The 27,922-nt window shown below is 54.9% G+C and overlaps 2 protein-coding genes across 2 annotated transcripts in view; both read right to left on the reverse strand.

Moving 5' to 3' along the window:
- Positions 1–3,387, reverse strand: part of IGDCC3 (immunoglobulin superfamily DCC subclass member 3) — a 39,193-nt gene extending 35,806 nt beyond the window's left edge. The window contains 2 exon segments of the mRNA XM_088024860.1: positions 507–812; positions 3,309–3,387. Of these exon segments, the coding sequence (XP_087880986.1) occupies positions 507–812; positions 3,309–3,387 (385 nt within the window).
- A 5,167-nt stretch (positions 3,388–8,554) lies between these two features.
- The window catches only part of IGDCC4 (immunoglobulin superfamily DCC subclass member 4), a 35,701-nt gene continuing 16,333 nt past the window's right edge, over positions 8,555–27,922 (reverse strand). The window contains exons 4-20 of the mRNA XM_028100160.2: positions 27,782–27,918; positions 26,293–26,433; positions 22,891–23,046; positions 21,678–22,091; positions 20,987–21,151; positions 20,307–20,444; positions 19,255–19,425; positions 18,010–18,246; positions 17,756–17,857; positions 15,628–15,811; positions 14,755–14,882; positions 12,876–13,046; positions 12,482–12,619; positions 11,649–11,754; positions 10,712–10,940; positions 9,787–9,948; positions 8,555–9,054 (exon numbers count right to left, since the gene is read on the reverse strand). Of these exons, the coding sequence (XP_027955961.1) occupies positions 8,644–9,054; positions 9,787–9,948; positions 10,712–10,940; positions 11,649–11,754; positions 12,482–12,619; positions 12,876–13,046; positions 14,755–14,882; positions 15,628–15,811; positions 17,756–17,857; positions 18,010–18,246; positions 19,255–19,425; positions 20,307–20,444; positions 20,987–21,151; positions 21,678–22,091; positions 22,891–23,046; positions 26,293–26,433; positions 27,782–27,918 (3,190 nt within the window). The 3' untranslated portion in view covers positions 8,555–8,643. The remainder of the gene's footprint in view (positions 9,055–9,786; positions 9,949–10,711; positions 10,941–11,648; positions 11,755–12,481; positions 12,620–12,875; positions 13,047–14,754; positions 14,883–15,627; positions 15,812–17,755; positions 17,858–18,009; positions 18,247–19,254; positions 19,426–20,306; positions 20,445–20,986; positions 21,152–21,677; positions 22,092–22,890; positions 23,047–26,292; positions 26,434–27,781; positions 27,919–27,922) is intronic.

The following is a 27,922-nucleotide window of genomic DNA, read 5'->3' on the forward strand; positions in this document are numbered from 1 at the left end:
ATTGACAATTGTTGTCAAGCTTCAGAATTGTTGACAAGCTTCAGAATATCATCATCCTACCCAAAAAGATTTGAAAGTCAGCACATAATTTAAAATTGCATGTAGCCAAATTACCCTTCAAAATTCTCTTAAATCACCCATAAAGTATGACAGTTGTTTCTTGAGACACAAGAATCCTACTCAATGGACCGGGATGCTCACAGTATGCAGCCAGGTGGAAGCTAAGACACGCTGACCCAAGAGCTGGATAAAGCTGGCCCTCTTTCTCTCCCTCTTCCCCGCAGTTTTTGGCTATATTTTTCTCGAATCACATTCCAATCAGTTAAATGACTACAGAATATAATTCCACAACCACAAATAACTACTATGTACCTCTCAACCGACCCATGCTGAGAAATTAGTCCTCCAGAAGGCTGCAGAAGAGGGAACTGCTTCCCCTGCCCCCAACCCCTGGGCTGAACCTGGATCCCCAGTCTGGGAAAAAATGGTAAGGGGTGTCCACTTACTTGCAGCCTGGATTCGAGCCTTCCGGCTGACCACCAGCCCAAAGCGGTTCTGAGCCACACACTCATAGTCACCCTCATCCGAGGGGCTGCCTCCCTGATCCAGCTGGAAGTGATGGATCATCAGGGACCCATTGGCCAGCAAGGTGGAGTGGGTACTCTCCAGCAACTCTACCCCATTTTTTCTCCAGGTGATTCTCACTGGAGGGGTCCCCTCCACCCTGCAGCCCAGCACTATAGGCTGCCCAGGGACTGCGACGTCATCACTTGGCTCCATAGCAAATGCCAGTTCGGCAGAGTGGCCAAGACCTGTATAGGGCAGGGGAGATGGAAGGAAAAGGAGAGGTTAGTGTGGGTTGAACAGGCAAGAAGAACTTCATACACAGGTGTCCCGAGTTCCCTGGCTCTGTGCACCCACCCCATCTTTCTGTAATGTTAATGGAAATCTCTATTATATATAGAACTTTTTTTTAAGATTTTTTTTATTTATTCATTTGAGACACAGAGATACAGAGAGAGAGAGAATGAGAGAGAGCATGAGCAGGGCGAGAGGCAGAGGGAGAGGGAGAAGCAGGCTTCCCGCTGAGCCAGGAGCCTGATGCGGGGCTTGATCCCGGGACCCCAGGATCATGACCTGAGCCGAAGGCAGACGTTCAACCATCTGAGCCACCCAGGCGCCCCATATTATACATAGAACTTTATGCATTACAAAGTGCTGTCTTATGCAGTATCTTTCTCAATCAGCAGACCATCTCAGAAAGAGATATTATTTGTACCATTTCCTCTTTTTACAGATAAGGGAACTGAAGCCTGGAGATAATGAAGCAACTTGTCCAGGGTGTCACAATTAATGGTAACAAATCTGAGATCCAAAAGTAACATGGTTAGTTAACACAGTTAGAACACGGCTGCCGCCGCTTCTGTGGTCACTCCGGCTCAACACTGCAGCCTCACAAAGTTCCAGGGTGGGACCTTAGGCAAAGGGTTCAGCCTGTCCTAGCTTCCCATTCCTCCTCTGTTTAAATCAGGAACATCTTGTAACTTGGGTCATAGAGTTGTTGAACAAGATGAACAGACTCAAAGTCACTATGAAAACAAACAAAGATAAAGTGAGATAGTAAGAAATCATTGCTTATTTTTGCTGGCAAAACCATCTGCAACCTGGCCCGATGCCTGGCAGGGAGCAGGATGTGTGGGTCCAGCAGCAGGTACAGGCTAGGCTACGGGCCAGCCCCACTGCCTCTCCCCTAGGTTGCTCTGGGTTTTGGTTTGTGCTGGTTGTTCTGCCTTTGTCATAAGGAGAATTGAGGGGTACCAAGGGTCAACTCAGATTTCCCAAAATTCAGGAAGAGGGAGGTTTCTAGAATCTTTACTCCCTGCGTCCTCACTGCTCCTGTAGAATAAAACAGCTGGAAGAAGAGAAGGGGAACGAAGAGAGAGGGAAGAAGGTGATCCGGGAATCAGGAGAAGCCCGACAGGAAGGACAAGCGCTCCAATCCCAGGCGTGATGCCAAGTCCCCAACTTCTCCAACGAGCAACTTACCAGACCAGTTACAACGTCACTCCGGGAGGAATGAACCCCCCTGGTTTGAAAGGGCAGCCACAGACCCCTCGTCACATTTCCAGGGAACTAGCGATCCTGGAGCTGGCCCCTCCCCAACGGACCAGCGCCCTCTCTGGTTGGGGGAGATGGAAAGTGGGTGGGGAGAAAGGAGGAGGGGGACTGGGGTTACGGGCGATTCCCCCAGCCACAAGGGTATGTAATATTTTAAGACATTTGAGGGTCACAAGCTTTCAAACCCCTATCCCCCGCCCATGCCCTGCGTTTCAGCGGCTTCAGGCCCCAACCCAACCCCAACATAGCAGTCGAGGGATAAAGTTTCTCCTAGATGCGGACGCGGTATTCTGCTTCTCCGGAGCTGAGAGGAGAGAGAATACCGCTGAGACGGGTCTGCAGAGAATCTGGGATGGGAGGGGAAGGGCCTAGATTTGCGCTGCTCTCCCGTGAGATGGGCCCATTACAGCCCCCGAGGGAACAGGGTGGTGGTGACGGAGCTCTGGGCAGCAACGCGGGCAGACCCCCGAGCCTGGGGCCAGGGGCGCTCTGCCGGCGCACCCTCCGGGGAAGGGCGGGCACGTGAGCGTCCCCGCCGCTCGCTCCCTCCGGGTCGGCTTCTCCTCCCTTTCCCCAGCTCGCGCGGTCTCTCTCGGGTCTCCCCCTCCCGAGGCTACGCGCGGCCAGCCGGGACTCTGCCTCCTCTTCTTCCTCGGTCTCCGCCGCGCACTCCGAGCGCCAGTCTCAGCTCTAGACCCGGGACGTGCCCTTTCGGACCCGCCTCCGCCCCCCCCCCCCCCCCGGCCCCGATCGGCCGCGCTCGGTCTCGGCCGCCTCGGGCTACTCTGGCCCACCGCCGGGCTCCGCGCACCCCAGCCCGCCCCCTCGGACGGAACTCAGCCTTGAGGTGCCCCCTGGCTCATTTCCCCCTCTCCCCAACTCCCGCCCGCCTCGCTCCTGCTTTGCCGAGCTCCGTGCTCCTCGGGCCGGGCTTGCGTCCTGCCCGAGCCCTGGAGCCTCGGCGCACTGAATCGAAGTCTCTCCTCGGGGGCCGCGTCCTCAGCATCCCCCTGCGGGCCCGGCCGCCGGCCTCGGGGCCCTCTCCCCGGGCTCCGCCCCGTCCCGCTCGGCTCCCCTTCCCGGACAAGTCCCTCCCGCCCCGGGTCCGCCCGCAGGTCCGTCCCCTCGCGCCCACCTCCTCCCGTCTCGCCCTTCCCGGGGCTCGGTCCGCGGCCGCCCGGGGCGCTCACCGTCGCTCGGCGCGGGCAGCAGCAGCGGCAGCAGCAGCGGCAGCAGGAGCCGGCGCGGCGCGGCGCGCGGAGCAGCCATGGGGCTCTCGGTCCGCTCGGCTCGGCGACGCGCGGCTCCGGGGCCTCTGGCGGCTCACAGCGTCCCGCGGGGCCGGCGCCGGGGCCGGGGCCGGGGCTCCGGCCGGGGCCGAGCCCGGGCCGCGGCGGGCTGGGGCCACATGCCTGCCTAGGAGCGCCGGGGGCGCCGGGGGAGCGCCGCTTGCGCCATCTTGCACCCACTCCGGCGATCTGTCAGCCTCGCCCGGGGTGCGCGCTCCGCACTCGCACTGCCCGCGCCTGCCCCGCCCTCCTCCCTCCGCCCGCCGCCCCCCTTCCCTCCCCTCCCGGTCCCCTCCCCCAAGCCCCTCTCCCCGGAGGCCCGGTCTGGGGAACAAAAGAGCCGGCGAGCGCTTTAAGCGGCCGGACATTCCCGGCTGCGCGGCGGACGCGCCCCCTGCGCTTTGAACTGTGGCTGGAGCGGGCCGGCGCCGTCCCGGGCTGCTGCCCCGTACCCCCTGCCCGCAGGCCAGCCCCGGACTTGGGGGGCTGGGGAAGTGGAGACCCAGCAGACTGTCAAGTGGGTCCGGGCTGCGGAGAAACACGCTTTGACCCACTCTTTCTGCTGCACCCTCCTCCACCGTGTCCAAGTGTGTATTTTCCAGATAATCCCCTAAAAGCTTCACAAACTTGTCAAAGATTCGGTTTTCCATGGTTTCTGGTCCTGCCACCCAAAAGCTAGGACGTTTAGCTGCATGACCGGTCTCTCTCGACTATAGAGTTCTGTCATTGAGTGGACCGGAGGTAGAAGGGGTAGAAGGCAGCTTCCCGCCGGGGCCCTGGGGTAGCCGACCCAACAGGCCAATGAGAACGCCAAAGTAACCTGGGTTCCGACCCCTGTTCTGCCTGCTGTCTAGCCCAGGCAACCCAGGCAGTCATTCTCTGAGCTTATCTGAAAGATAGAAATCATCCTATCTCTCCTGCTCACCGCTAGGGTTATTTAAAGCACAGGGGTCCTAACAAATAACCTGGTAACTGGAAAAGCAAACAAAGTAAAAACTCTCAATAACATTTCTATGTCACAAAGAAGACTCTCAATGTTTCATGTCAGAGAACACATTACCTCTCAGGAGATACATACCCATGCTAACCCTCAGAGATCTTGAATCTTGGCCACTCATTATTAAATGATCTTCTGGTGAATCCAGCGTGAACTAGTCCATCTACTAAGTTCTAAGAGCAGGAGATTTAAAGACGGTAGTCTTTGCCTCACTCAGCCATTTCTTCCTCTGGCATTGGACTGGGATGACAGAGGAATAACTAGGCACCCCTTTTGATACCAACTCTGGAATCTTGGAATCAGGAGTGTTAACCATACATAAACCTAACTTTGGTGCAGATGAGTAAAAAAGTGCAGGCCTCCAGAGATCAGATAAGTTTACTAATGTTGGGGTTTGCGCAGCCCAGGGACTCCTTACTCTTCAGTAGCAATCGGAAGATGAGTCTAGGAGGCAGGACTTGAGGCATATGAGTGAGCAATGGGAGGAAGTAGAGAAATTCAAGGGCAGGGGACACACCCAAACCCCAAACCAATTTCATTGTGAGGAAGGGCAGGAATGATGGGCCTCCACTGGCCATAGGAAAGGGAGGGACGGGGTGGGGTGGGGAGATGCTGCCTGGGCCCAAAGTCCTGGACTTCCCTCCTGCAGGGCTTGAATGCTCAACAACCCCTTCTTGGCTTGTCCTAGACTCAGAGAGGTCAAACTGGTGTCCTGAGTTGCTGTCATTTTAAATTGATTTTGACAAGTGTTTAATTCTTCTTTATCACAACCCTTGGTCTGAGAGTGATATGCAAATAATGGTTATTCTGCTGCATGCAAAATGTGCAGTATCTCTCCCTATGATCTGTCAATTAACACGGGTATGGCCCATCAGCCACTTTAGGGGTGGTCCCAGGCAGGGCAGCCTCTGGCTCTTGGTTCCCTCAGTGGAAAAGCATGCACCGACCAGACTCTGTAAAGATCTTAGCAGAGCATCTGCCAACCATCATCCTGAGATGCATGAGGGGTGTGGGTGTGGAGTTTTGCGTGTGGCTGTGTGCCCATGTTTGAGTTAATGGATCCAAGGGTGTTTATGAAGATGAGTGTGCGTGCGTGGGTCTCTAAGCTGGTAGGCACAGTGCCCATATATGTGAATATGCAGCCACGAGCAACTCTGGAGACCAGAGTTACACAAACGAATAGTAGTTAAGCCCAAATCTCTAGAGTTGCTCGTTCACTTCTCCTTTGCACCCAAGAAAGTTAAAAAAAAAAAAAAAATGTGTGCCCAGATGGAAAGAGATTCCCCAGGAAGCCTAAAAGAGTGCCATCAAAGAAAGCATCTTTCCTAAGTTTACGTCTTTTTCCTAAGTGCCTGCTGAGGGAGAAGGATGGTCTGGTTCTTTTCCATGACCACCGGCTCTCTACCCTCAAAAACCCAACATTTCCCGTCCTGGCAAGAAATACATTCTCCGGCGCCTGGGTGGCTCAGTTGGTTAAGCGACTGCCTTCGGCTCAGGTCATGATCCTGGAGTCCCGGGATCGAGTCCCACATCGGGCTCCCTGCTCAGTGGGGAGTCTGCTTCTCCCTCTGACTCTTCCCCCTCTCATGTGTTCTCTCTCTCTCTCTCTCATTCTCTCTTTCAAATAAATAATCTTAAAAAAAAAGAAATACATTCTCTAGGACAGAAAGGCTGAGGAAATTCTAGTCATTCCACGTTTTTGGAAAATAGTTTATTAATTCATTATAGGGACAGATACATGATCAATGCCTTGACTTAACACTAAAGAATATCATATTTGTGAGGAGGAAAAAAATGCTGGGAAAAGAATTAAATAATATAGCATAAACTAAATACAGACAAATAAATGAGCAGGTACCGATTACACTTGTCATGCATCAAGAAAAGGAAGGTTTCTAAATGAGACTCAAAAAACGTAAGGCATCGATGGTAGGTGACAAAGGGATTAATACCCTGTAAAAGGCCAACAGACTCTTTTCTAATAAAAATACTGCTACAAAGACACAAACCTAACACTTCCAAATTACCCAGAGCCCAAATCATACAATAATGCTAGTGAGTAATGGCCACTTTCTTATCAACTGTGAGTTATAGGCAGATACCAGATTTATTACTTATTTGCTTTTGAGAAACAATTTTCCACCCAACCTAATGGGTTATAAATTGTCTCATTTGCAGCTATTTAATTTAAACCAGAACCTCAGTGCCTGTTAAACAAGAACATGAAAAATGACTATGTGGTGTAATGCTAAGAGCCTACTGTTAAAACAGCCATTTGATTCAGGGCAGTTTTTTTTTTTTCTCCTTTTGGGGGCTGGCGGGGGAATCAAACCAGCAAAATAAAACGAGGCTTTTGACCTTCAGAGCAATGGCAAAACACATACAGTGGCGTCGGCCACGGTGACGCTGGATGCCACAGGAGTACAAGTGACAATTCCATCTTCAACGAGCTACAAACCAGCATGAATAATCTGCAGCGCTATCACAGGCTGGCTGAAGCAGGGGAGGGGAAGGAAATGTAGGTGTGGATGTCAGTTGGGAGTGACACCCGAGTGTAATAAACACAGATGCTGAAAGGATCTGAGGGAGCTGCAACTCTGCTTGAGAGACGTGTCACCATTAAAAAAAAAAAAAAAAAAAAAAAGAAAAGAAAAGAAAAGAAAGAAAGAAAGAAAGAAAAGGAAAAGATAGACTCCTTATTTCTAATTTGGTCCAGAAGCCGGAGTTAACCCTTGATGTGCCAATCAGTTAAAAAGATACATTTAGGGAGAAAAGCCCCCACAACCTATGCTCCGAGGAGAGGCTGGGGTGCAAAATCAAATAAATGACCTTGTCTTCTCTACACAGGAAATAGAAGTCCAGCTTGTCCCTGTGTGACAGGTCAACAGAAAATGACTTTAGGATTGAATTTAAAGAAAAACAACAACAACAAACCAACAAAATGAAATGAGCCAATCACCCTTGTCCTGTGCAAAGGCCTCAGAGTCAGCCCCCAGAGGGTGAAACTCCTCTCACCCCCATCCATCAGCTCCTGTTCCAGGGGTGCAGTGGGAGGGAAGCTGCTCGGCTGGGGTGCCCCTAATCCCCACTCTCCTTCTCCCCGTTTGGCTTCAGCTGGTAAGGAAGGTCCCAAACCCCCTCCATCCAGCAACCCTGCCTCCCTGCCCCGTTCCCTGTCTCAGAAGTCCCCCTGTGTGACCTGGATCCTCCAACTCCAAGGAGAGTCCTCCTACCTCAATCCCAGGGAGAAAGATGCAAGGAAAACTGGAAGATCGTCTCCAAACCCACACTGGGGGCACTGGGGGCATCTGCCTGAGGAGGGGGCACATGGCGGCACAGGGAGAAGAGAGGCAGGACGATGGCCGGGGAAGGGAATGGTGGACACAGAAGTCACGCTATGGCCTCAAAGCAGACATGAGGTAGTCATGTTGTTAGGGAAGGATGCAGAGATTGAGCCCAGGCAGGTGGTCTGGAAGAGGTTTGGGAGACAGGAGGGACAGACAGGAGACAGAAGAAAGGAAAGCGTATCCGGGAGGAGGTGTGGGGCAGGGGAACTGGGGAGAACTGGGGGCCGGCGCTGCACGAGAGTAGTGAAGGGGAAGGGAGGACAGGGGAGCCAGGGCAAGTGGATTTCCAAAACCAGGCACTTCCCAAATGACAAATGAAATGCAGAGCTGCTCTGAGGGGGGCCAGAGTCACCCTCTCAGTTTGGGCAACAGGGATGCTGGCGACGGGTAGTGACGCAACGAAGGCGCTAGGCGTTCAGAGCCTCCTGCACTCAGCCCAGCCAGAAGGGAAAATGGGCCGGGGCTGTCTTTGTCAGACAGGGCACTGCAGACACTCTCAGAGTGTGTAATAAATGGCTGGGTGATGGGGGTGGGGGAGGCCCACAGGGCTGGGGACTGACCACTCTGGGGCACTGTCCTGACGTGGAGGATTAATTAGGCCACAGGGACCACTACGTGGCCAGAATCTCCCAGCTCACCAGCTAGCACATGCACATGTGCACATCACATATAGCTGTGCCTCACAGGTCCCTCCCACAGGACATGTGCCACAGGGTGGGGGGGGGAGTGGATACTCCATTTCTTCCTTGCCCCGCAGCCACAGCACCCCGGGAGGCTCCAGACGGCGTGACGATGTTCAGGAACTGCAGGTGCACGGGTGTACATACTTGGCCACACGGGCCATGTCCCATGATCCATACTAGCCTGCCCCAAACTGCACCCTCTAGGGGAGCTAGGCAGAGGAGGGGACTGAGGCTCTGGGCAGGCCTGGGCTGGTTCCTAGAGGGCAGGGGGCCTTTGGCTGGCAGCTATTCCCTGTGGCCTCCTCCAGAGCCTCCGTGGGCTGGAGGTCTGGGTATGGGTAAGAAGCGCTGGCGGCCTCTGGCAGGCAGGTGAGTCTGTCTGGCCCAGGGGTTGCCTGCTCACACCCCCCCAGCTCCCTGTCCAGCCAGTCTACTCCTTGCCCTAGATCCACGACTCCTGAAGTGAGGTCAGGAGCCTCTGGAGGCAGGGGATCCTCAGGTTCCAGGTCTTGGAGGTGAAGGTCAGGGTTCCCTTTGGATGCACTAAAGTCAGAGTGGACAATGACTTCAGCCTCCACCTGATTCCTGCAGGCTGGGGGCGGCTTCTTCCTGCCATTGCCCTGTTCAGAGCAGAGAACGTAAAGACAAGGTGACCATCGCTGAGAGTGATCATCAGAAGAATGACCAACAGGGGTGCCTGGGTGGCTCAGTCCAACTCTTGGTTTTGGCTCAGGTCATGATCTCATGGGTCCTGGGATTGACGTGGCTTTCGGCTCTGTGCTCAGTGGGGAGTCTGCTTAAAGATTCTCTCCCTCTGCCCCCACCCACTCTCTCTCTTTCTCTCTCTAAAATAAATAAACAAATCTTAAAAAAAAAAAAGAATGACCAACATACTTGGGGCAGAGAAGGACTGACCCCCTCCCCCAAGCCCCAGAGCACAACGACTGTCCTACAAGAGATGATGATCAGGCCCATGTGAAGGCAAGGGAGAATGGAATACTACCCATCTGCCCTTGCCCAGAGTTCCAAAAGTACCAAATTAAGTCAGAGCCTCAGCGCATAGGAGGAAGGGCAGAATGCACTCAGCCCAGGCCCACGCTCAGATCCATGGTAATACTGCTGGGGCCCCCTTAGGCATCAGGAGAGGAGCGACTCTTTAACCCAGGTGAGACAGATTGCCGCAAACTGCCTGCCCTCCACGCACCCACCTTTAGAGACTCCAGGGGCCTCCTAACTAGACTTCCATCCCCATGGATGTTACCATCAGGGGTCACCAGAAAAGTCACCCCTTGCTCTTCACAAGCACAGAGCTCCTTCTCTCCTTTCCTCCCTCTCCCTCCCAGGACACTGACCTTTATGGCGTCGTACACCAGAGCCTGCAGCAACAGTGTCTGCCCCGTTCCAGCAGGGGGCAGCAGAGCCCGGGTCAGAGAAGGCATGGCACCTGCTTGGGGCAGCTCACAGCCTGCCCAGGAAGCTGCCCAGCTTGGCCCACCTGGCTGAGCCCAGGAGATCTGTGAGGGGAGAAAGACATGGGAGCACTGAGGGCTTAGCTGGGAGAGGGGAGCCTAAGAGAGGGAAGTAGATGGAGACTCTTGGCCTCCTGGCCACCTCCCCGCTAAGGCTGTGGGGAGGGGCCGAGAGTCTGGGGGTGAATGTGAGGATGGAGAAGTCCTCCTGCAGAAAAGCCCAGTACCACAGGCTCTGGCAAAGCCTAGAGGTGTCCAAGCCAGGCAGGGTCTCCTTCACCACAAAGGCAGGGAAAGAGGGAGGAAGCACCCAAGGGTTTGGGCAGGCTCCTCAGAGAAGAGCAGGATGAGCCACCACTGCTGGCATGGAAGGGACCTGCCCTACGTGGGCCCACCTTACCCAGGTCCTGGTCTCACTTGGTCATGGTCAAGCGGACCAGCCTCTTGTCTTCATACTGGGGAGGGCCGGGTATATTAGAGGTTTCTCCAGCTCCCAGGGTGAGGAGGGTGTTGTGGCCACACTGAGTCACCAGCAAACAGTCCACTGGGGGCCTTTCCCTCCTTCCGTGAGAACCAGGCTGACCTATTCTGCCAGGGGTGGAGGCCCATCTGCTTCCCTACCCTGCCAACCTTTTCAGGGAGGAAGGAGAGAGAGTGCCTTTTCTTCTGCAGCTGGCCCTGGGAAAGGGAAGGGGAGGGCGGAGGAGTTTCTCCCAGGGGTCACACATTGTGCTCTCGCGCCCCCTGGTGTCCTTTCTGGGAACGAGCTGTAGTGTGGGGCTCTGACCTACCCAGGCTCCAGGCTTACCTTTCTCTTGGAGTGACCCCGGCAGTCAGAAGCACCGCCCCCCATAAGGCTGTGCACTTCAGCCCTGTCCTCGATGTCTGAGGGCGGTGGAGACCAGTCCTCGGGACGGGGGTGCACAAGGGACTCCAGTTCATGGGCAGCTGGGGGACCAGGGGGGCCAAGGCGGGCTCGAGAGTACAGTGCGGGGTTCCCAGCGTTGGCCGTGGAGGACAGGCCTGGGAGGGCGTCCCTGGAAGGGAAGACGGAGAATAGGCACAGTGTTCAGAAAGTGAGGGGCGGAGGCAGGCCTGGGGTCTGGTCCTGCCTAAGTTCTTGGGCAGGTTCCTGTCCATCTCTGGAATTTGGTTTCCTTGTATGGGTAATGATTAAGAAACTACGTTCAAAACAGCCGTGACAGGGGCGCCTGGGTGGCTCAGTCATTAAACGTCTGCCTTTGGCTCAGGTCATGATCCCGGGGTCCTGGGATTGAGCCCCGCATCGGGCTCCCTGCTCGGCGGGAAGCCTGCTTCTCCCTCTCCCACTCCCCCTGCTTGTGTTCCCTCTCTCACTGTGTCTCTCTCTGTCAAATAAATAAATAAAATCTTAAAAAAAAAACCAGCCATGTCGTTGCAAATGGGACCTTTCCTCCTCCCCTCTCCCCAGCTCCAAGTATCTAGAGATTTGGGGTCCCTCTTTCCAAGATGCTGGTGGCTACAGAGGCAGAAGAGGCAGCTCTGCCTATGCTTGCCCTTGCTGAGGAGGTAGGCTGGGGCTCCCCTAAACCCACTCCCCATTCTCATGAAGACATAACCCCCAGTGCCTTCACCCCAGAGTCTTAGTTCCAGTGGGGCCTCTGGGGGAACCTCAGGCAAGTCATGGCCACTTTCCCTGCCCTCTCATCTCTGCCGCCCTTCTGGAAACCTCTCCTCTCTGCGGGCAGACTGGCCCCTTCACCCACCTGTGGGGGCTGCGGCGCAGGCCAGCGCACATGCAGGCCAGGAGGCAGAGGAGGCCCAGGCAGACACCCACAATGATGCCTGTGACTGAGTGCACGTCCAAGGAGTCTGGCGGGGGACAGAGAGGGGACAGAACAGGTCAAGGCCAGGACGAGGTCCAGGGTTCCTAGATCAGGATTTCTGTGGCTTCCTCAGGAGACCACTGGTCTCACCCTCTGGACACAAAAATCTGCTGCTGCAAGAAGGGGTCCACCACCACCTCTCTCTCTGACTGTCCTCCTCCCCACTGGACATCTGAAGTTCTGATCGCTCTCTGTCACCCTGGCCTCTCAGTGAAACACACTAGGGTTGGTTCCGTGGGTGTGCAACAAGAGCAGTCGCACGGGGCCCACACTTAGAAGGACGCCATGCTTGGTTGAAGGTTCTGCTATCACCATCTTGCAATTCTAATTTTTTAACAAGGGTCCCACATTTTCATTTCACACTTGGCCCGGCAAATCACATAGCCAGTCCTGCTGCCCTCTCCCACACCATAAAGCTTGTCACCTCTCCAAGCCGATCCTCCAATCAAAGCAGTCTCCCAAAGAACCAAGCCAGTCTCCCATAAATCTGACTTCTTGACTGAATCACTACTGAACTACATCCATTTCCCCTTCAAATCTGTCCTCTCCCCTCCAAACTATGAAGCCAGCTGTCCAAAACAATGAAAGGGTAGTTGTGCCTGGGGGCAGGGCCCTGGAAGAGATGACTTTAGCATTAGAAGTCAACTCCAGGGGCCTCAGAAGACCTCAGGCTGTCCCAGGGTGGACCTACTCCTCCCTCCCTGCCCTCATACCTGAGAGCTTCTCCTGGAGAGTGATCACATCCTGCAGGCCAGAGAAGGGCCCAGGCCCCACCTCTGTGCGTGCCCCCATCTTGAAGAAGTACCTAGTGTCGCTCTCAAGGCCGTGTACCTCAGCACTGAAGATGTTTCCTGGGGGCAAGGGGAAGCAAGGAAAGCAGGATTGGGGAGGGTTGGGGGGTGGTGCGGGATGCAGGGGTAGCCTGGAAAACGGGACTAAGAAGGTATGCTCTCCTACTCGAGCATTAGCTTCTGCCTGCTTCTCCTAGAAACCGGTGGAACAAGCCTCAGCCACACTCTCACTACTAACCCAGCCACTGGAGTGGTTGGAAAAGGGAGAGAGGGTGGGGAAGCTCTCGATCAGATGCCCTGGGGTGGGAGCCCTCACCCTCCGTGGTGAGCAGGGTCCACTGGTGCTCGGGCTGGGTGTGGTTGTTGCTGTATAGGATCAGATACTCCACGATCTCTCCATTGGGCTCGGTGGGGGGGCACCAGTGCAGCCGAACGGTGGATGGCGTCAGGGGGCTCAGGCGCAGGTCAGATGGGGGCGTCGAGGGCCCTGGGGTGCAGGGGGGGTGGGGAGAGGCACAGTCACTGAGAGCCCCGGCTCCGGGGCAGCTGGGAGGCAGGGCATGAGGACAAACCACAAACCACAAAGCAAAATGAGATCTGATCTCTAACCGGTGAGTTTCTGGAAAACATTTGGGGTGGGGGGGCTTCACTACCATTCCTCCTCTCCAGAAATTCTTCTTCACTCCTTGGAGCAGATCTCGAATTTCCACACCCAAATACTTCCAAAGGTGGAGGAGACTGTCTGGTATTCCAAAGACCTGGGGGCAGAGCTCAAAATTTCCTGGAAGGTTTAATTTTATTTTGAACTCTCATACTAAGTTTCTCCTCTATTCCACACTAAAGTTTAACCCAAAAATAGTGTTTAAAGTTATTTATCATTGAAAGTTCCTAATTGGACGCTTGGGTGCCTCAGTCGGTTGAGGGTCTCCCTTCAGCTCAGGTCATGATTCCGGGGTCCTGGGATCGAGTCTCGCACTGGACTCCTTGCTCAGCGGGGAGCCTGCTTCTCCCTCCGCCTGCTACTCCCCCTGCTTGTGCTCTCTGACAAATAAATAAATAAATAAAATCTTAAAAAAAAAAGTTCCTAACTCCCCTTGCTACCCCCCACCCCCAGATCTTCAAGTAAAATCAGTTGATGCCCTGTATAGCCTTTGCCTATGTCTGCCCCTGACACAGGTTCTGAGGGTCATGGGAATCCCAGTATGAGAAGTACAACCTTTGTGGTTTTGTTTGTGCTTTGTTTTTAGAGAAGAAGGTGATCCTGGGGGTAGGGGTGAATGAGGAAGGGAGGGAAGGAGAAGTCCCTTCTCGTGAGTTGGAAAGGGACAGAGATTTGGGGTTCCAGGGCTTGAAGGCCCAGCAGAGGGTGGGATGGGGACCCAGAGCTCTAGGGCATGAGACAGCCATAGCATCACAGGCTGCCAGAAGCCTTCTTGCCTCTCATCTTCTCAGTTCTAGTCCACCCGTCTGCAAAAGGAGAAAACATCCCCGTCTGTCACACAGCCAGTGCTGCCAGGAAGCCAACGTCAGAAAGCCTCCTGGGAGAAAACACTGGGGCCCCCTAAACTCCCTCTGCAGGTTAAGACCATCACAACTGAAGTCATAGGTGGGTGGGAGACAACTTGTAAGCAAATGCATGAGAGTGCACAGCGTTCGCACCCCACCCCACACACATCTTCCTATTTCAGATCCTGAGACAAAGGTCTTCTGTCGATGGGAAGGGGAACAGTTATAGGGCCGGCAGAACCAAAGAGCCTCTGCTCTGAGAACAAAAGTCCATTTGTCTTGGAATGCCATTTCCAGAGGCTCCAGAGTCACAGACGTGCACAGCAAATGGCTCCATCCTTTTATAGAAGGGGACACAGAGGCCCAAGGGGGACGGGACCTGCCCAAGCCTCCCTGTGTGTCAGGGGCAGGATGGGGCCCTCACGTGCCGAATCTAGGACACCTGCCTCCCTGACCTGGCCCCTGGTCACCAGCTCAGTGAGGTCTTGGCCGTCTCATACAAGAAGCCCCTCCTCTAAATCTCATTATGTTTAGGAGTAAGTGGCTAAGACCAGCACAGGACTGGCCGAGGTGAATGCAAAGCCAGCGGTAGACAGAAACGGGGTTCCGAGGGACATGTCAAAAAAGAGGGCCGTCGGGGCAAGAAGGAGTGGGGTAAAAGATGGATGGGTGGCAAGGGGGCCACTCACGGTCAGGCAGAGTGGAGCGTTCCACCACGGAACCGAAAGGCCCGTCCATGTCCACGCCGTGGGACTGTACCGCGAACTCGTATTTGGTGAATGGCTTCAGCCCACCAATGAGGATGTCTTCTCCAGAGCTGCCGAGGCGAGAAATGCGACTAGTGCTCTCAGGGGCACCCTCCTGCCAGGACAGGCCTGTCCAAATCCACTTCGCCAGCCAGCCCCAGGCCCTACCCTGGGTGGGGACCGGACTCCCTGGCAGGGGGGCCACGGGACACCACCCAGGGGCCCTACAGAGAGGTCTGGATGTACGCTGCTCCCAGGGTAGTCTGTCCAAATCTCCAGACCAGGCCCCCTGCTCCAAGAAACCTTCCTGGGTTCCTCCAAGTCACTGTCCACCCAGGGATCCATCTCTGATGCCTCTTTTCCTTGACTTAATGGTACTTTAGCCGCAGCTGTACATAGCTATTATGTCTTCCCACTTTATTCTATGTCTTATTTGCTTGATTGTGTCTCCAATGATATTTTTATGCGATTTTTCCTCTGCCTAACCAGCAGCATCTCCGGGGCTCTGCCTCCCCATCTGACTGGGAGCCCTCTCAGGACGGCATCAGGACTGTCTCCTCCCCCTCATGTCGGGAGGCCTCTGAGGTTGGAGAAATGGGTCTGTCCTGCATCACGTTCCCTGAGGTTGAGTGCGAGGCTCTGTTGGGAGGGGATGGGATATGATGGACTCCCCTCTTCCACCTGGCGCCAGCAGATCCTCAGGGTGCCCCAGGGCAACACGCAAGCCAGGAAAGGCTCCTGAATCCCCCGGGGTCCCTCCCCTCATCACCATCTGCTGCCTTCCGCCCCCGTGGCAGCATCGGCTGGCTTCCCCACCTGGTGTAATAGGTGACCAGGGAGGCGTTCCTGAGCCCCCAGGGGCTGAAGCGCACAGTGTAGTTGACAATCTTGACTGTGGTGAAGTCTGGCTTTTTCCACCGAAGCCAAATGGAAGTGGAGCTGTTTGATTCTGCATGGACGTGGGCAGGGGGCAAGGGAGGTCCCCTCTGGATGGGCAAGTCTGGAAGGTGAAAACAGAGTGTGGGGAAAGGAGGGAGGACACTCATCCCAAAATACGGGTAGTGGTTCGCGATTCCAAGGTACTTTTTTTCACCCTCTGTCTTCTGGTCCTGTGACGTTGGGTAGAATCATTCCCACCTCACAGCTGAGGAAACTGAGGCTCCCAAGAATTTCAGTGATTTCTGCCAAGGCCATACACAGAGCAGACTGTACTACAGAGAGGCAGCAAACTGTGGCAATTAAAAGCACAGATTTTGGAGCCAGGTGGCCCTGGTTCCAATTCTAGCTCTGCTGCGTACTAGTTGTGCAACCTGGGAGAAGCTACTTAACCTCTCTACGCCTCCATTCCCTATTCTGTCAGTGGGGCTAAGAACAGTCCCTCCTTCATGGTGTTGTTATGAGCATTCAATTAATATTTGTTAAGTATACAGAAAAATGCCTGGCATATCACTATGGACTGAATGTTTGTGTCCCCCCCCAAATTCACATGCTGAAATTTGAACACATGGGGGGCCCTCATGAACGGGATTAGTGCCTATCTCTGTCCATCCGGGCCGCTATAGCAGGGTACCACAGACTGGGTGTCTTACAAACAACAGAAATTCATTTCTCACAGTTCTGGAAGCTGGAGTCTGAGACAAGCGTGCCAGCATGCTCAAGTTCTGGGAAGAGCCCACGTGTGGGTTATAGGCTGCCAACTTCTCATTATATGATCGTATGAAGGAGAGCAGAGAGAGGAAGTGAGCTCTCCTGTGACTTGTAAAAGGGCACCAATCCTCTTCATAAGGGCCCCGCCCTCCTGATCTCATCTAACCTTATTTACACTTCCTTATACATTGTACTGGAGGGTGGAGTTTCAATGTATGAATTGGGGGGCAGGGGAGGTGCACAAACTGTCAGTCTGTAACTGTGCCCTTATGGGAGAGCCCCCAGAGAGCTCTCCAGCCCCCCTTCTGCCATGTGAGGACCCCATGAAAACATGGCTTATGGTCTATGAACCAGGAGGTGGGCCCTCACCAGACACTCAGTCTGCTGCCGCCTTGATCTTGGACTTCCTCCGGGACTGTGAGACAGCAATGGTTGTTTCAGCCACCCAAACTAGGGTATTTTTGTTAAAGCCGCCCGAGCTAAGACCTATATAGTAAGTGCTATAGGATGATGTGTTTATTACATAAATATAAAATAAGACAAACTCCACGACAGTGGGTACCTTATCTGTATTGTTCATCACTATAGTTCCAGAACAGGGTAGTAGACAGTAAAAAAGATTTGCTGAATAAACAAACTGGAATTTGAACCCAGGTTTCTTGGTTCTGGGTTGAGTGCTCCCTTCGATAAAACACATGGCTGAAAATCAGCCTGGGAAGTCAGGGGCAAGGGGGTGTCATGATGGGCAAGCAGGGTGGCCTACACAGAGCCACGGGACAGTGTACTACAGTGGACAGACTTTTGTTGGGCAGCCAGGAGTCCCGGTTCTAGTTTAGGCTCTGTGTGACCTTGGGCAACTCCCTTTACTTCTCTGAGCCTCCGTATCCTGATGGGCCACATAGGAACGTTCTCCCTGCTCAGCGTGGAGGGACGATCTGATAGACAGTATGTTGTAGGTGGATGTGCTTTAAAAAATGTTTAAAAGGTCAAACAGGGTCAGGAGTCACTGATCAACTATGGGGTTTCTCTCTGTCCAAACCTTCCAGATCAGCACTGCTCATGGGTAATGAAAATCCGGTAGCTGGCCTGAAAGACAGTACACCAACTGAAGTTTCTCTCTGCAACAGATGCTGTCTGGGGCTAGAAGAGGACCTCTGAGCCTAAGAGAATGGGTCTGGGGGTGGCCGAGGCTACCAGATGGCCTGACCACCAGGGCTGGCCCAGAGGAAAGGGAAAGGAAGTGGCACACAGACCCCTCGACAGAGCCCTCCTCCCTCTCCTTCCCCAGCCCCCTCACCTGGTGTGGGAGCCTTTTCTGTCTTGCCCTTCCACACTGCTGCATAGCCATCCTCATGTTTGTTGAATGCCACAAGCTTCACCTCGTACAGCCGGCCAGGGGCTGGGGAAGTTCATGGGGGTCACTGGCTAGAGGGACCCCTGAGGTCACTCTTTCATCCCCAGAGAGCATCCCATTCCCAACTCCCGTGCCCAGCTTGCCCAGTTCCCCACCGAGGCTACGCCTGTCTCGCTCCCTCCCACAGCCCTCCTCACCTAGCTGGGTCAACTCATACTGCTTCACTTTCTTCTTGAGCCGGACAGGCCCCACGTCCCAAGCCTGGTCTCTGTGGCCCCCTGGGGGACTCTTGTCATCAGCCTCCTCCTCGGCCCCCACCTCCCGCCAGTACAGTTTGTAGCCAGAGATCTGGGCGGGGTGAGGGGGTGGCTGCCATGACACCACCAGGGACTCCATCCTTGCCCGGACCTTCAACTCTGCAGGGGCAAAAGGGACTGGGGGCAGAGGGGCAGGATGGGAAGGAGTGAGAGAAAGGGGAATGAGGAGAAGGAAGCCAGCGATGGGAGAGGGAGATGAGGCAGGAGGAAGCCAAAAGCAGGAAGCCAACACTGAGTGAGAGCCTTGCTAGCCTCCGCCCAACACACTGGCACGCAGCCAGCACCCCCGGTGCCAGGTCTGGGCTCAGTCTAGAAGGGAACTCACTATTCTACACACCGAGAGTGCTGAGAATGCAGGGATGTCTCCTGGGCACTTGCAAAGGGGTTAGCAAGGAGCCCCTCTGGGGCAGGACTGATAGTACCTGGCACAGCGTCAGGCTCTGTAATTCTTCTGAAGGAAGGAATGCATGGATAATGACAGGCAAGGGGGTCACCAGGGCTGCTGAGGCCGGGAAGGAGGGAAGGAGCCATTGGTGTGGGGAGCCTGCTTGGAGCCCAAGAGTGGGGCCTTACTATGTGTCAGACACTGTTCCAAGCTCCTTGTACGTGTATTTTAACTTTATTCTCACAACCCCATAAAATGACAAAAATACCATTGTCTCCATTTTACAAAGAAGAAAAGTGAGAAGTAACTTGTCCAAGATCATACAGATAGTATGCGTGAGAGAGGTTCTGTCTGTACTTAATCATTCTATTGCTGGGCCTCTTGACAAAACCAACAACCCTAATCTGGACTTAGCAACTACTATCTGACAAGTTCTTATTACGTAATAAACACTTGTTTACAATGCATTAGTAATCCTCATGCCGCCTTCGGCAGTAAGTGAAGCCTCAGAGTTGTGAATGGTTTGTTCAAGGTCATGCAGCAGACAGAAGGGACCCTGGAGCCCGGGTTTGTTTGTAAAGGCCAGCCGTTCACCTCTAACACCTGGCCTCCCTTGCCCATCAAGCAGGGGAGCCATGGAGGGTCTCTGATGGAGAGGGTGCTTGGGCCTGCATTCTAAAGGCACACATACACCCACATGGTCACATACACCATCCTTCCTCTCCCCTCAGACCCCATACCGTGGCTCTGGTTGTGCATACTGGGCGTCCGGTGCTGCATCCACTGGGAGGGGGTCCCGTAGCCAGCCCCAGTGCCAGCCGAAATCCGTACTCTATACACCTTGTTGGGCTGAAGCGCACTCAGCGTAAACTGTGTCTCATTTCCAGGCACCTCGGTGGAGAAAACCTGATCTGCTGGGACAGAAAACATGGCTGCAGGGCGGCGACCCGAGGACCATGACCCTTAAACTCCCCTATGCCAGCTATTCCACCCCAGATCCTGGTTCCTCAGTGCCCATGAGAGCCTGAGGCCCTCTCGGCACGGATCCCTCGGTGCCTGGACGGACTCCACGGCTCCGGAGCTGACTCCTGGGCCTCTGGCCTGGGCTGACTCCGGTCATCACCCTCAGCTCAGAGTGGAGAGAACCATGGCACAGACTCCACACTTCCCCATGGGCTGTCAGTGACCATTCCCTTACACACACACTAGGGTGCAGGTGCAAGGGCTCGTCCCTGAAGGCCATCAGGCACCGCCTGCCTTCTCGAGCCCAAGCCCCCTTCCTCACCCTTCCCTCCTTCTTCACTCTCACCCTCGCCCCCGCCCCTTGTCTTCCCCTAACTCTTTATCCCTTTCATATCCTCTTCCCTTGATCACTTACATCTGCCCTAACGCGCCCTCCCCAGTGCTCTGTTTCCCCAAACCCGCAAGCATGCCCTCCACTGCCCTATCCCTCATCTGCTTTTTGAGTTGGAAGGGACCCCAGGGATTACCTGGGCTACCTGCCTCATTTCACAGATGAGGAAGCTGAGGCAGGGACTTAACAGCATTACCCACGATAGCTATACAGGACGTAGGGCTAGAATCCAGGCCTCCCTCTGTCTTAAGCTTTGCCTCTTTGCTTTTCTCTACACCCAGACCACACTCCTCTTGTCCAGGGTCCTATTTCCCTACTCCATGGCTCTGGCTTAGTTCCTCAGACTTCCCCCCACTTCTGCTTGGATCCTCAGCTGCTCTGGTCAGCACTTCATATCAGCAGTTCCCAGCCAGGTCCCCTCACCCTGCCCCCACTCACCTTCCTTTCCCAAACTGTACTCTATCTTGTACTTCACCACCTGCCCATTGCTCAGGCTGGGAGGCAGGGGCAGCCACGCCACCCTGATGTCCAAAGGGTTGGGGCTGGACAGGGAGAGCTGGGGCGCTGCACTGGGGACTGAGACAGAAGAACATCAGGGTGAGCTCTGCTCCACCGACGTGGAAGGTGAGGCCCAGGAGCGGTCAGAGACTTGCCCAGGTCACACAGCAAGTCAGAAGTAGGCCCAGGACCAGGATCTGAGGGAGGAAAGGGAGCCTCTCAGGGGAGCCCCAAACTGGAGATGAGGGGATAGTCTTCCCACCCCAAAGCCAGAAAAAGGTTTGGGGCACAGTCTTCTATATCCAATGGGTTCATGTCACCGGCCCCTGCCTGACTGGATGGTACATGGATATTGAGAAGGGCCATATAACACAGGGAATCAAGACCTGGACTCAAGTCCCAGCTGCACTACTGACCTTGGGCAAGTCACTCATTTTCTGGGCCTCGGTTTCCCAAACTGTAAGCTGGGAAGAACCCTCACCCACCCCCTTACAGGGCACAGAAGATGACATGATGCAGATAAAAGTGCCTTGGCATACACTAGTAAAAAGAAGCGAGCTACCATCCCCCGGGGAATTCTCTGGAACCCAAGGTGCCCATTGCAGGTTTAGAGGCCCTACCATCATCCAATGTGTGGACCAGCGCTGGGGTAGAGGTGCGGCTGGCTCCCAGCTGGGAGTAGGCCACCACGTAGAACTCATAATCAGTGTTGGGTTCCAGGTCCCGAACCTGCAGCTCTGTGGTGTCATTGTTCACTGCAAACTGGTATTCCACATTGTCCATGCCTGGGGCGGTGACACAGAGGACAAAGGGACTGTCACAGAGCCACCCCCAAAGGTCCACCAGCTGGAGGCTATCTAGGGATCTTTCATATTGTCCCAGCCTCTGGAATGGCCTGGGTATAACTAAATCATCAGATCATCTGAGCCGGAGAGTAAGACTTCCCCCGCTTCTAGTCTCACTGTATTAATTCCTTCACCAGTTAGGAAGTTCTTTCTGGTGTCTAACTGAAGTGACTCCTGCTGCAGTTAATCAACCAGCTCCAGGAATGCCTAGGCATTTTCCCTGGGAGGAAAAGCATTCTCTTCCTTATCATAACAGACTGGAGGAGGGGGAAATGGGCCACACACTTTAACCCCTCCAGCACGGCATCAAAGACTATGGCTTAGCCCATGTCCACGCGGGTCTTCTCTCGTGGGCTCCCACCCCATCTCATCCTATCCCAAAGGTGCCCACCCACGCAGCAACCCTTCCGTCATTTAACCTGTGTCCCCCTCGGGGCGCCCCCGCGCGGGTCCCCAGCGGACGTACCCCGTGCCTTCTGGTAGTGGAGGGAGAAGCCGATGATCTGCTCGCTGTGCAGCTCGGGCCGCTCCCACGCCACGAGCACCGCGGAGCTGCTCAGCGGCGTGGCCGTGACCCGCGTGGGGGCGCTGGGCAGCCCCTCGCGCACCACTACGGCCAGGGGCGCCGCGGCGCACGCGGTGCCCGCGCTGTTCTCGGCCACGCACTGGTAGTAGCCGGCGTCCTGTAGGCCGATCTGCGTGATGACCAGGCTGCCGCCGCCGCCCTGCACCTTGACGCGCCCGTTGGGCCGCAGCGGCGCCCCGTCGTGCAGCCAGCGCAGCGCCGGCCGCGGCTCTCCGGCCGCGCGGCACACGAAGCGCGCCGTGCTCGCCCGCGTCCGCGACAGCGCCTCGGGAGCCTGCGAGATGGCCGGGGCCGCTGGGGGCGGGGAGGGGGACGCTGACGGCGCGCTCCGGCCGCGAGGGGCTCTGCTGCCTCCCCCGGATGCTCCGGCCGGCTCCCGCGGGCCCTCCACTCGCTCCCTGAGTCACCCCGCCCCCAAATCCTCGCGGGCGGCGCCGCTCTACCTCCGCTCCTCCCGGGTTCACCCCAGCCCCACGCTGGCCGTTCTCCTCCTCGCCCCGAATTGTCCCCAGGCCTCCTGAGCCTCCCCTAAGTACCGCAGCTCCTCTTGGGCCTCACCCCACTCCCTCGGATACCGTAACCTCCTTCTCCCCTCCTTCCCAGTGTCCCCCACACCTGGAGACTCACCTCTCTCCACAGTTATCCCAGCCCTGAGCAACCCCGTCCCCCAGTGTTTCCTGTCACTCAGGCCACGCCACTGTCTCCCCTAACCCTCAGTCCTACCCCTCCCCCCATGACCTAGGTCCCACTCAGACCTCCCCTCACCACCCCCAAACACCCAAGCCATGCTCTGATCACCCCTCTCCTTCTCTCCCTGCCTCAACATACCCCACCCCATCCTCCAGTCTCTTTCCCCCACTCCCCTGCCTCCAGGCCTCTAGCCAGTCCCCTCCAGGACCCAACCTAACGAAGGACTCCTCCCCTGAGCGCCGGCCCCAGGGCTCCAGCCTTTTCAATCTCCAGGATGGCCCGTCGGTCCTTCTGACACACCCACTTGCCCATTCCCCAGTCCCCAACTTCGCTGGCCCTAGCTGACCGCCCCACTCCGGTCCCCACCCTCCCGCCCACTGCCCGGTCCCCCACCCTGCCTCACCCAGCACGCGGAGCTCAGCGGCGGCCGTGGCGAAGTCGCGCGTGCGGGGCTTGTTAGCGCGGCACACGTAGACGCCCGAGTGCCGGGGCTGAGCGCTGCCGATGAGTAGGTTGGTGCGGCCCAGGACGATGACGTCCGTGGAGATGGGTTTCCCATCTGGGGGAGGAGATGAAGATTACTGGAGGAGGGCACCAAGGACTGCCCCTCCATCTACTCCCTGGATTCGGGGCGGGGAGGCCCTCCACACCCGGTTAAGGGAACACAACAATCCCTTGTTTGAATCTCAGTTCCTCCACTTGCTAGAGGCGTGACCCTCTCTGAGCCCTCCTGTCTCCGTCTGTAAAATGGGGAGAGGATTGTCCCTAGCTGGAAGGATGCTGTGAGGGTGGGACACATGAGGTTTGTGAGAAGGCCAGGTACAGTGCAGGTACCTAACAGGTGCTCAGTACACTTGTCAGTTATTACTATTACCATTATTATTAAATTCATTTCTCTCAAGGAGGACACGCTCCTCTTGTATGGTGTTATCCCAATACTGTGATGAAGACATGGATGGAAAGGTCTGACCAGAACCAAATATTTGAATATATGCAAGACTTTTTATCTTGAATCTGAAATGAGAACCATTTTATTTTTTTTAAGATTTTATTTATTTATTTGAGAGAGACAGAGATAGTGAGAGAGCACAAGCAGTGGGAAGAGGGAGAAGCAGGCTCCCCGCTGAGCAGGGAGCCCCACACCAGCTCAATCCCAAGACCCCAGGATCATGACTGGAGCAGAAGGGAGACGCTGAACCGACTGAGCCACCCAGGCACCCCTGAGAACCATTTTAAAAGCCCCTGCTTTCTGAACATGAACAGAAAATCCAGAGGAGAAATGCAAATGGCCAAGAAACACCAAAAAAAGTGTTCAACTTCACATAATCAGAGAAATGCACACCAAAACACAGATGTTAATTCTCACCTATCAAACAGGGAAAGTTTTTAAAAAGGGTAAGCTGCCAGAGAAAGCTGAGAGGGGCTCCACCTTGACTTTGACCCAGGGATCCCATTTGTGGGTCCCTGTCCTGGGGAGATATTAACAGGGCTGATCACTGCAGTGTTACGTAACAGTGGGCAATGGGAAAGGACTGGCAAATTGCATTATGGTTATATTCAAATGATGGACTCTAGTCATTAAAATTACTTTTTGAAAAAGTTTTAGAGATGGGGAAATGGTTATGACATACTGTTGAATTAAAGTAAGACTTGTAACTGTAAATATAGCATGCTCCCAATTTCGGAGGGAAACGTACATGTGCCTAGAAAAAAAAACTGGAAGAAAATACACTTGTATGTTAACTATTTTAATCTCTTTGAGTGGTGGAATGTTTTCTGTTTCTGCTTTTCCCCAGTTTTCCACAATGAACACACACAACCTTTGTAATCAGAAGAAAACAAAACAAATAGCCATGTCCCTTCCCTGACTTCATGAAGTTTCTAGAAAAGGAACAGCGACAGGTGTCAGGAACGAAGTCCTTTTCTAGCCTTTCTCTTCCCAGTCTCTGTCCAGGAGTGCTATTAGCAGACTTTCTGCAAGGGAGTTCCCAGGACCGCCCATGTCAGGATTCTCTGGGACAACAATTCTTAAATCCTCACTGCGCACTCGAATCACAGAATCTCAGGGGACCTTGTTAAGATGCAGAGGCCTGGGGCAAGCCTCAGATTCTGCATTTCTAACTAGGTGCAGGTGGTGGGTCCAAAGACCACACTTTCAGTAGCAAGGACCTAGGGCAGTTTAAGATTCCTGGGTCACAACTCTCCAGGCATGAAGGGAGGGAGTCTGCAGTTTTAACAAGCTCCCTGGGTCATCGTGATGCAAGGTCAGGATTTGAGAAACATTGATATTAGAACTTCTGGGCAACACCACAGGCCCATCCTGATAATAGTATAAGGGTCCTGCTGGTGCCAGGATCCCCCTAACTAGGCAAGTGTCACAGGTCCAGTGAAGTGTGCAGGTCGGGGAGGCCCAAAGACACCAGCACCGTTCTATCTCATCAGCTCAGTGGGAGGTACATAGTTGTTCAGATTATTTTTCTTTAAACTCTGTGTATTCATTACATACTCTTTTGAATGTGAGATAAAAACTTATGAAAAGGAGGCAGTATAGGATAATAGATTGAGTTGGAGAAGAAACGTAAAAAAAGTGGGGTTTAGGACTTACTTCTACCGTCACCTTGGGACAAGTCACTTCTCATTGACAAACGGAAACAAAAATAATCCTTGCTGGGGCACCTGGGTGGCTCAGTCGGTTGTCTGACTCTTAATTTCGGCTCAGGTCATGATCTCGGGGGTCGTGGGATCAAGCCCCACATCAGACTCCACGCTCAGTGTGGAGTCTGCTTATCCTTCTCACTCCCCCTCTGCTCTGCCTCCCCTTTGTGTCCCCCCCCCATGCACTCTCTCTCTCTAAAATAAATATATACAATCTTAAAAAAAAAAATCCTCGCGGGGCACCTGGGTGGCTCAGGTGGTTAAGTGTCTGCCTTCGGCTCAGGTAATGATCCCAGGGTCCTGAGATCGAGTCCTGCAACAGGCTCCCTGCTCAGTGGGGAACCTGCTTCTCCCTCTCCTTCTGCCCGCTGCTCCCCCTGCTTGTGCTCACTCTCTGACAAATAAATACAATCTTAAAAAAAAAATCCTTGCTTTCCTTCCATACAGGACTGTAAGAAGTGGTGTACCAGAAAGAGAAGAGGCTCTAAAGTTTGGATTTTGGCTCTCTGAGCCTCCGTTTCCTCATCTGTCCACTGGGAATAAGAGCCCTTGCCCCTACCCCCTTCAGAGGGCCCCTCTAGGCTTTGGCAGGATGGCGGGCTGCGCACTCAGTAGGCGGCAGTGATGTGTAGCTAGCAGCCTCCCAACCCTGATAGCACCTGCTGGAACGCAGTCCCCCCTGGCACTTAGCACTTGGTGCCTGATGCCGTCAAACCTCTCTTCTTGGGTACGTGCTTTATCGCCCTCACCCAGACCGTGCGCTCAGAGGTCAGGGTCCCTGTCTCACTTGTGCCCAGCCCGGAGCCAAGCACACAAGGCAGCGGCAATCTGAGTGGGTGGGGGGCAGCCCTGCAGACCAGCGGCGGGGGCCTAGTTTCACCTGACTCTAGCTCTCACACACTCACTTGTAACACTGTTGAGCCCACCCTAAATAAGGTCTCAGTGACACTTTTGTGAGTGGCAGATGCAAAGTGCTTCATAAAGGGAACACACTACACAGATTGATGCCTAAGTCTGTCCACCCACACTCAGCCCTGGGAGAGGAGCTCCCACCACATGGAGCAGTCACCCTTATAACTTCCCAAGTTGGGGACACATGAGATGCCACACCCTCCTTTCCCATGCCCTCGGGTCCCCTCCCACCACTTACCCTGTCGGACCCAGGACACGAAAGGGGTGGGGTCAGCGGAGGCCACGCATTCCATCACCACACTCTGGCCGGAAACCACGGTGGTGTTCTCCGGGGCTGCCACAATGACCACGTCTTGCCCCCTGGTGGATGCCAAGGACCCTGGGGAGAGGGCAGGCCAGCAAGCAGCCTTACCATGAGGTGTCTTTACATGCAGTCCCTCACCTGATGCTCACAGTCACCTGGTAGCGCAAGTGAGGCAGGGAACAGCCAGGGTTTGATCGCACGGGTGGGGAAAGCAGCTACATAGCTCGGCAGAGCTGGGACTGGAACTCAGAGCTCTTTCTCCTGGAGCCAGGAGAGGAATAACCTGGCCTCTGGCACACCACCCTCATTCTTCCCTGCCAAACGGAGCCCACCCATCAGGGTCACTAGTAGACTTGGAGCCTGGAATTGGAATCAACAGTCATAGTTTCTGGTTCCAGCACTGCCATTAACGCAGTGCGACGTTAGGCAAGTCCCTTCTCCAAAGGGCTCTGGGTTCCCCTGTGGGAGAAGTAGGAGGTAGGCTCGAGTTTCCGTCAGCTGCTGCTCCCTGAGCACTGATTCCCTGCCAAGTTCTCCCTGTGACCCTGGCCCCTAGGTCAGCATGGGGAATACCTGGTGTGCCCAGCAGGTGGAGGCAGAGACTCCAGGGCACAGGAGGGAGACTGAACCAGACTCCAAGACCTGCCACCAGCTAAACCACAGGCAAGTAGGGTGGCGTGGAGGTGGGAGGGATGAGGAGGGGGATGGGAAGAGACGTGCAGAAGGGCAGGGTTGGGAGGAGATGCCAAGGTAGAGGAAGGCAAGTGAGAGGCCCTTGGAGAAGGCCTGCACTAAGATCGGTTGAGCACCTGCTAGGTGCCGGGCACTTTCCACTCTTATCTCAGCTATTCCCACACCCCTCCCTGAGCTAGACATTTGATAACAGCCCAGGGTCACACAGATGGTAAGTAGAGAGGCCAGGATTCAAACCAGGTCTTTCCGACCTCAAAGCCTGTGTGTGCCCTTCCTACCGCATCACACTGGGACGGGACCTTTCCAGAGAAATGGAGAGGACAGGAGCACCAGACTGCAGGGATCGGGATTTGCAGCGTCCAGCCAGCAGCAAGGGGTGAATCCACTAATGCCCAGAAGGGCAGGGACCAGGGCTTCCTGACACCCTTCTTCAAATGCCTCCCCTCCCCTCTTCCCCCACCTTCGTCCCTAGCCCGGGATGCCCCACCCAACCTTAGGGAGCACAGAGCCTCTGTAAGAAGACAGCCCTGGACTGGGAGCCTGGAGTCTGGGGTTCCAGCCCATTCTATCTCTGATTTCCTGGGTGGTACTGCCTTCTCTGGGCTACCTCGCTGCACCTGCCCAATGGCAATTTGAAGGCAGAGCTTGGACCTCATGAGGCGCCTACCAGCTCTGAGATGGCTGATGCCAGAAACCCCCCAGGGTTCCCCCGCCCAGCCTGCCCCCTTACCTCTGTGGGCCACGCTGAGTAGGGCCTCCTGGCTGAAGCGCTGGCTGACGGAGCTGGTGGCCACGCAGCGGTAGGAGCCTGCGTCACTCTCCTGAATGTCCAGGATCTGGAGGACCCCGTTGGGGAGAGTGATGAGCCTTG

This window comes from Eumetopias jubatus, unplaced genomic scaffold (assembly GCF_037043125.1).
Source record: "Eumetopias jubatus isolate StellerSeaLion01/CBP00866 unplaced genomic scaffold, mEumJub1_p1.0 scaffold_7, whole genome shotgun sequence".
NCBI lineage: Eukaryota > Metazoa > Chordata > Mammalia > Carnivora > Otariidae > Eumetopias > Eumetopias jubatus.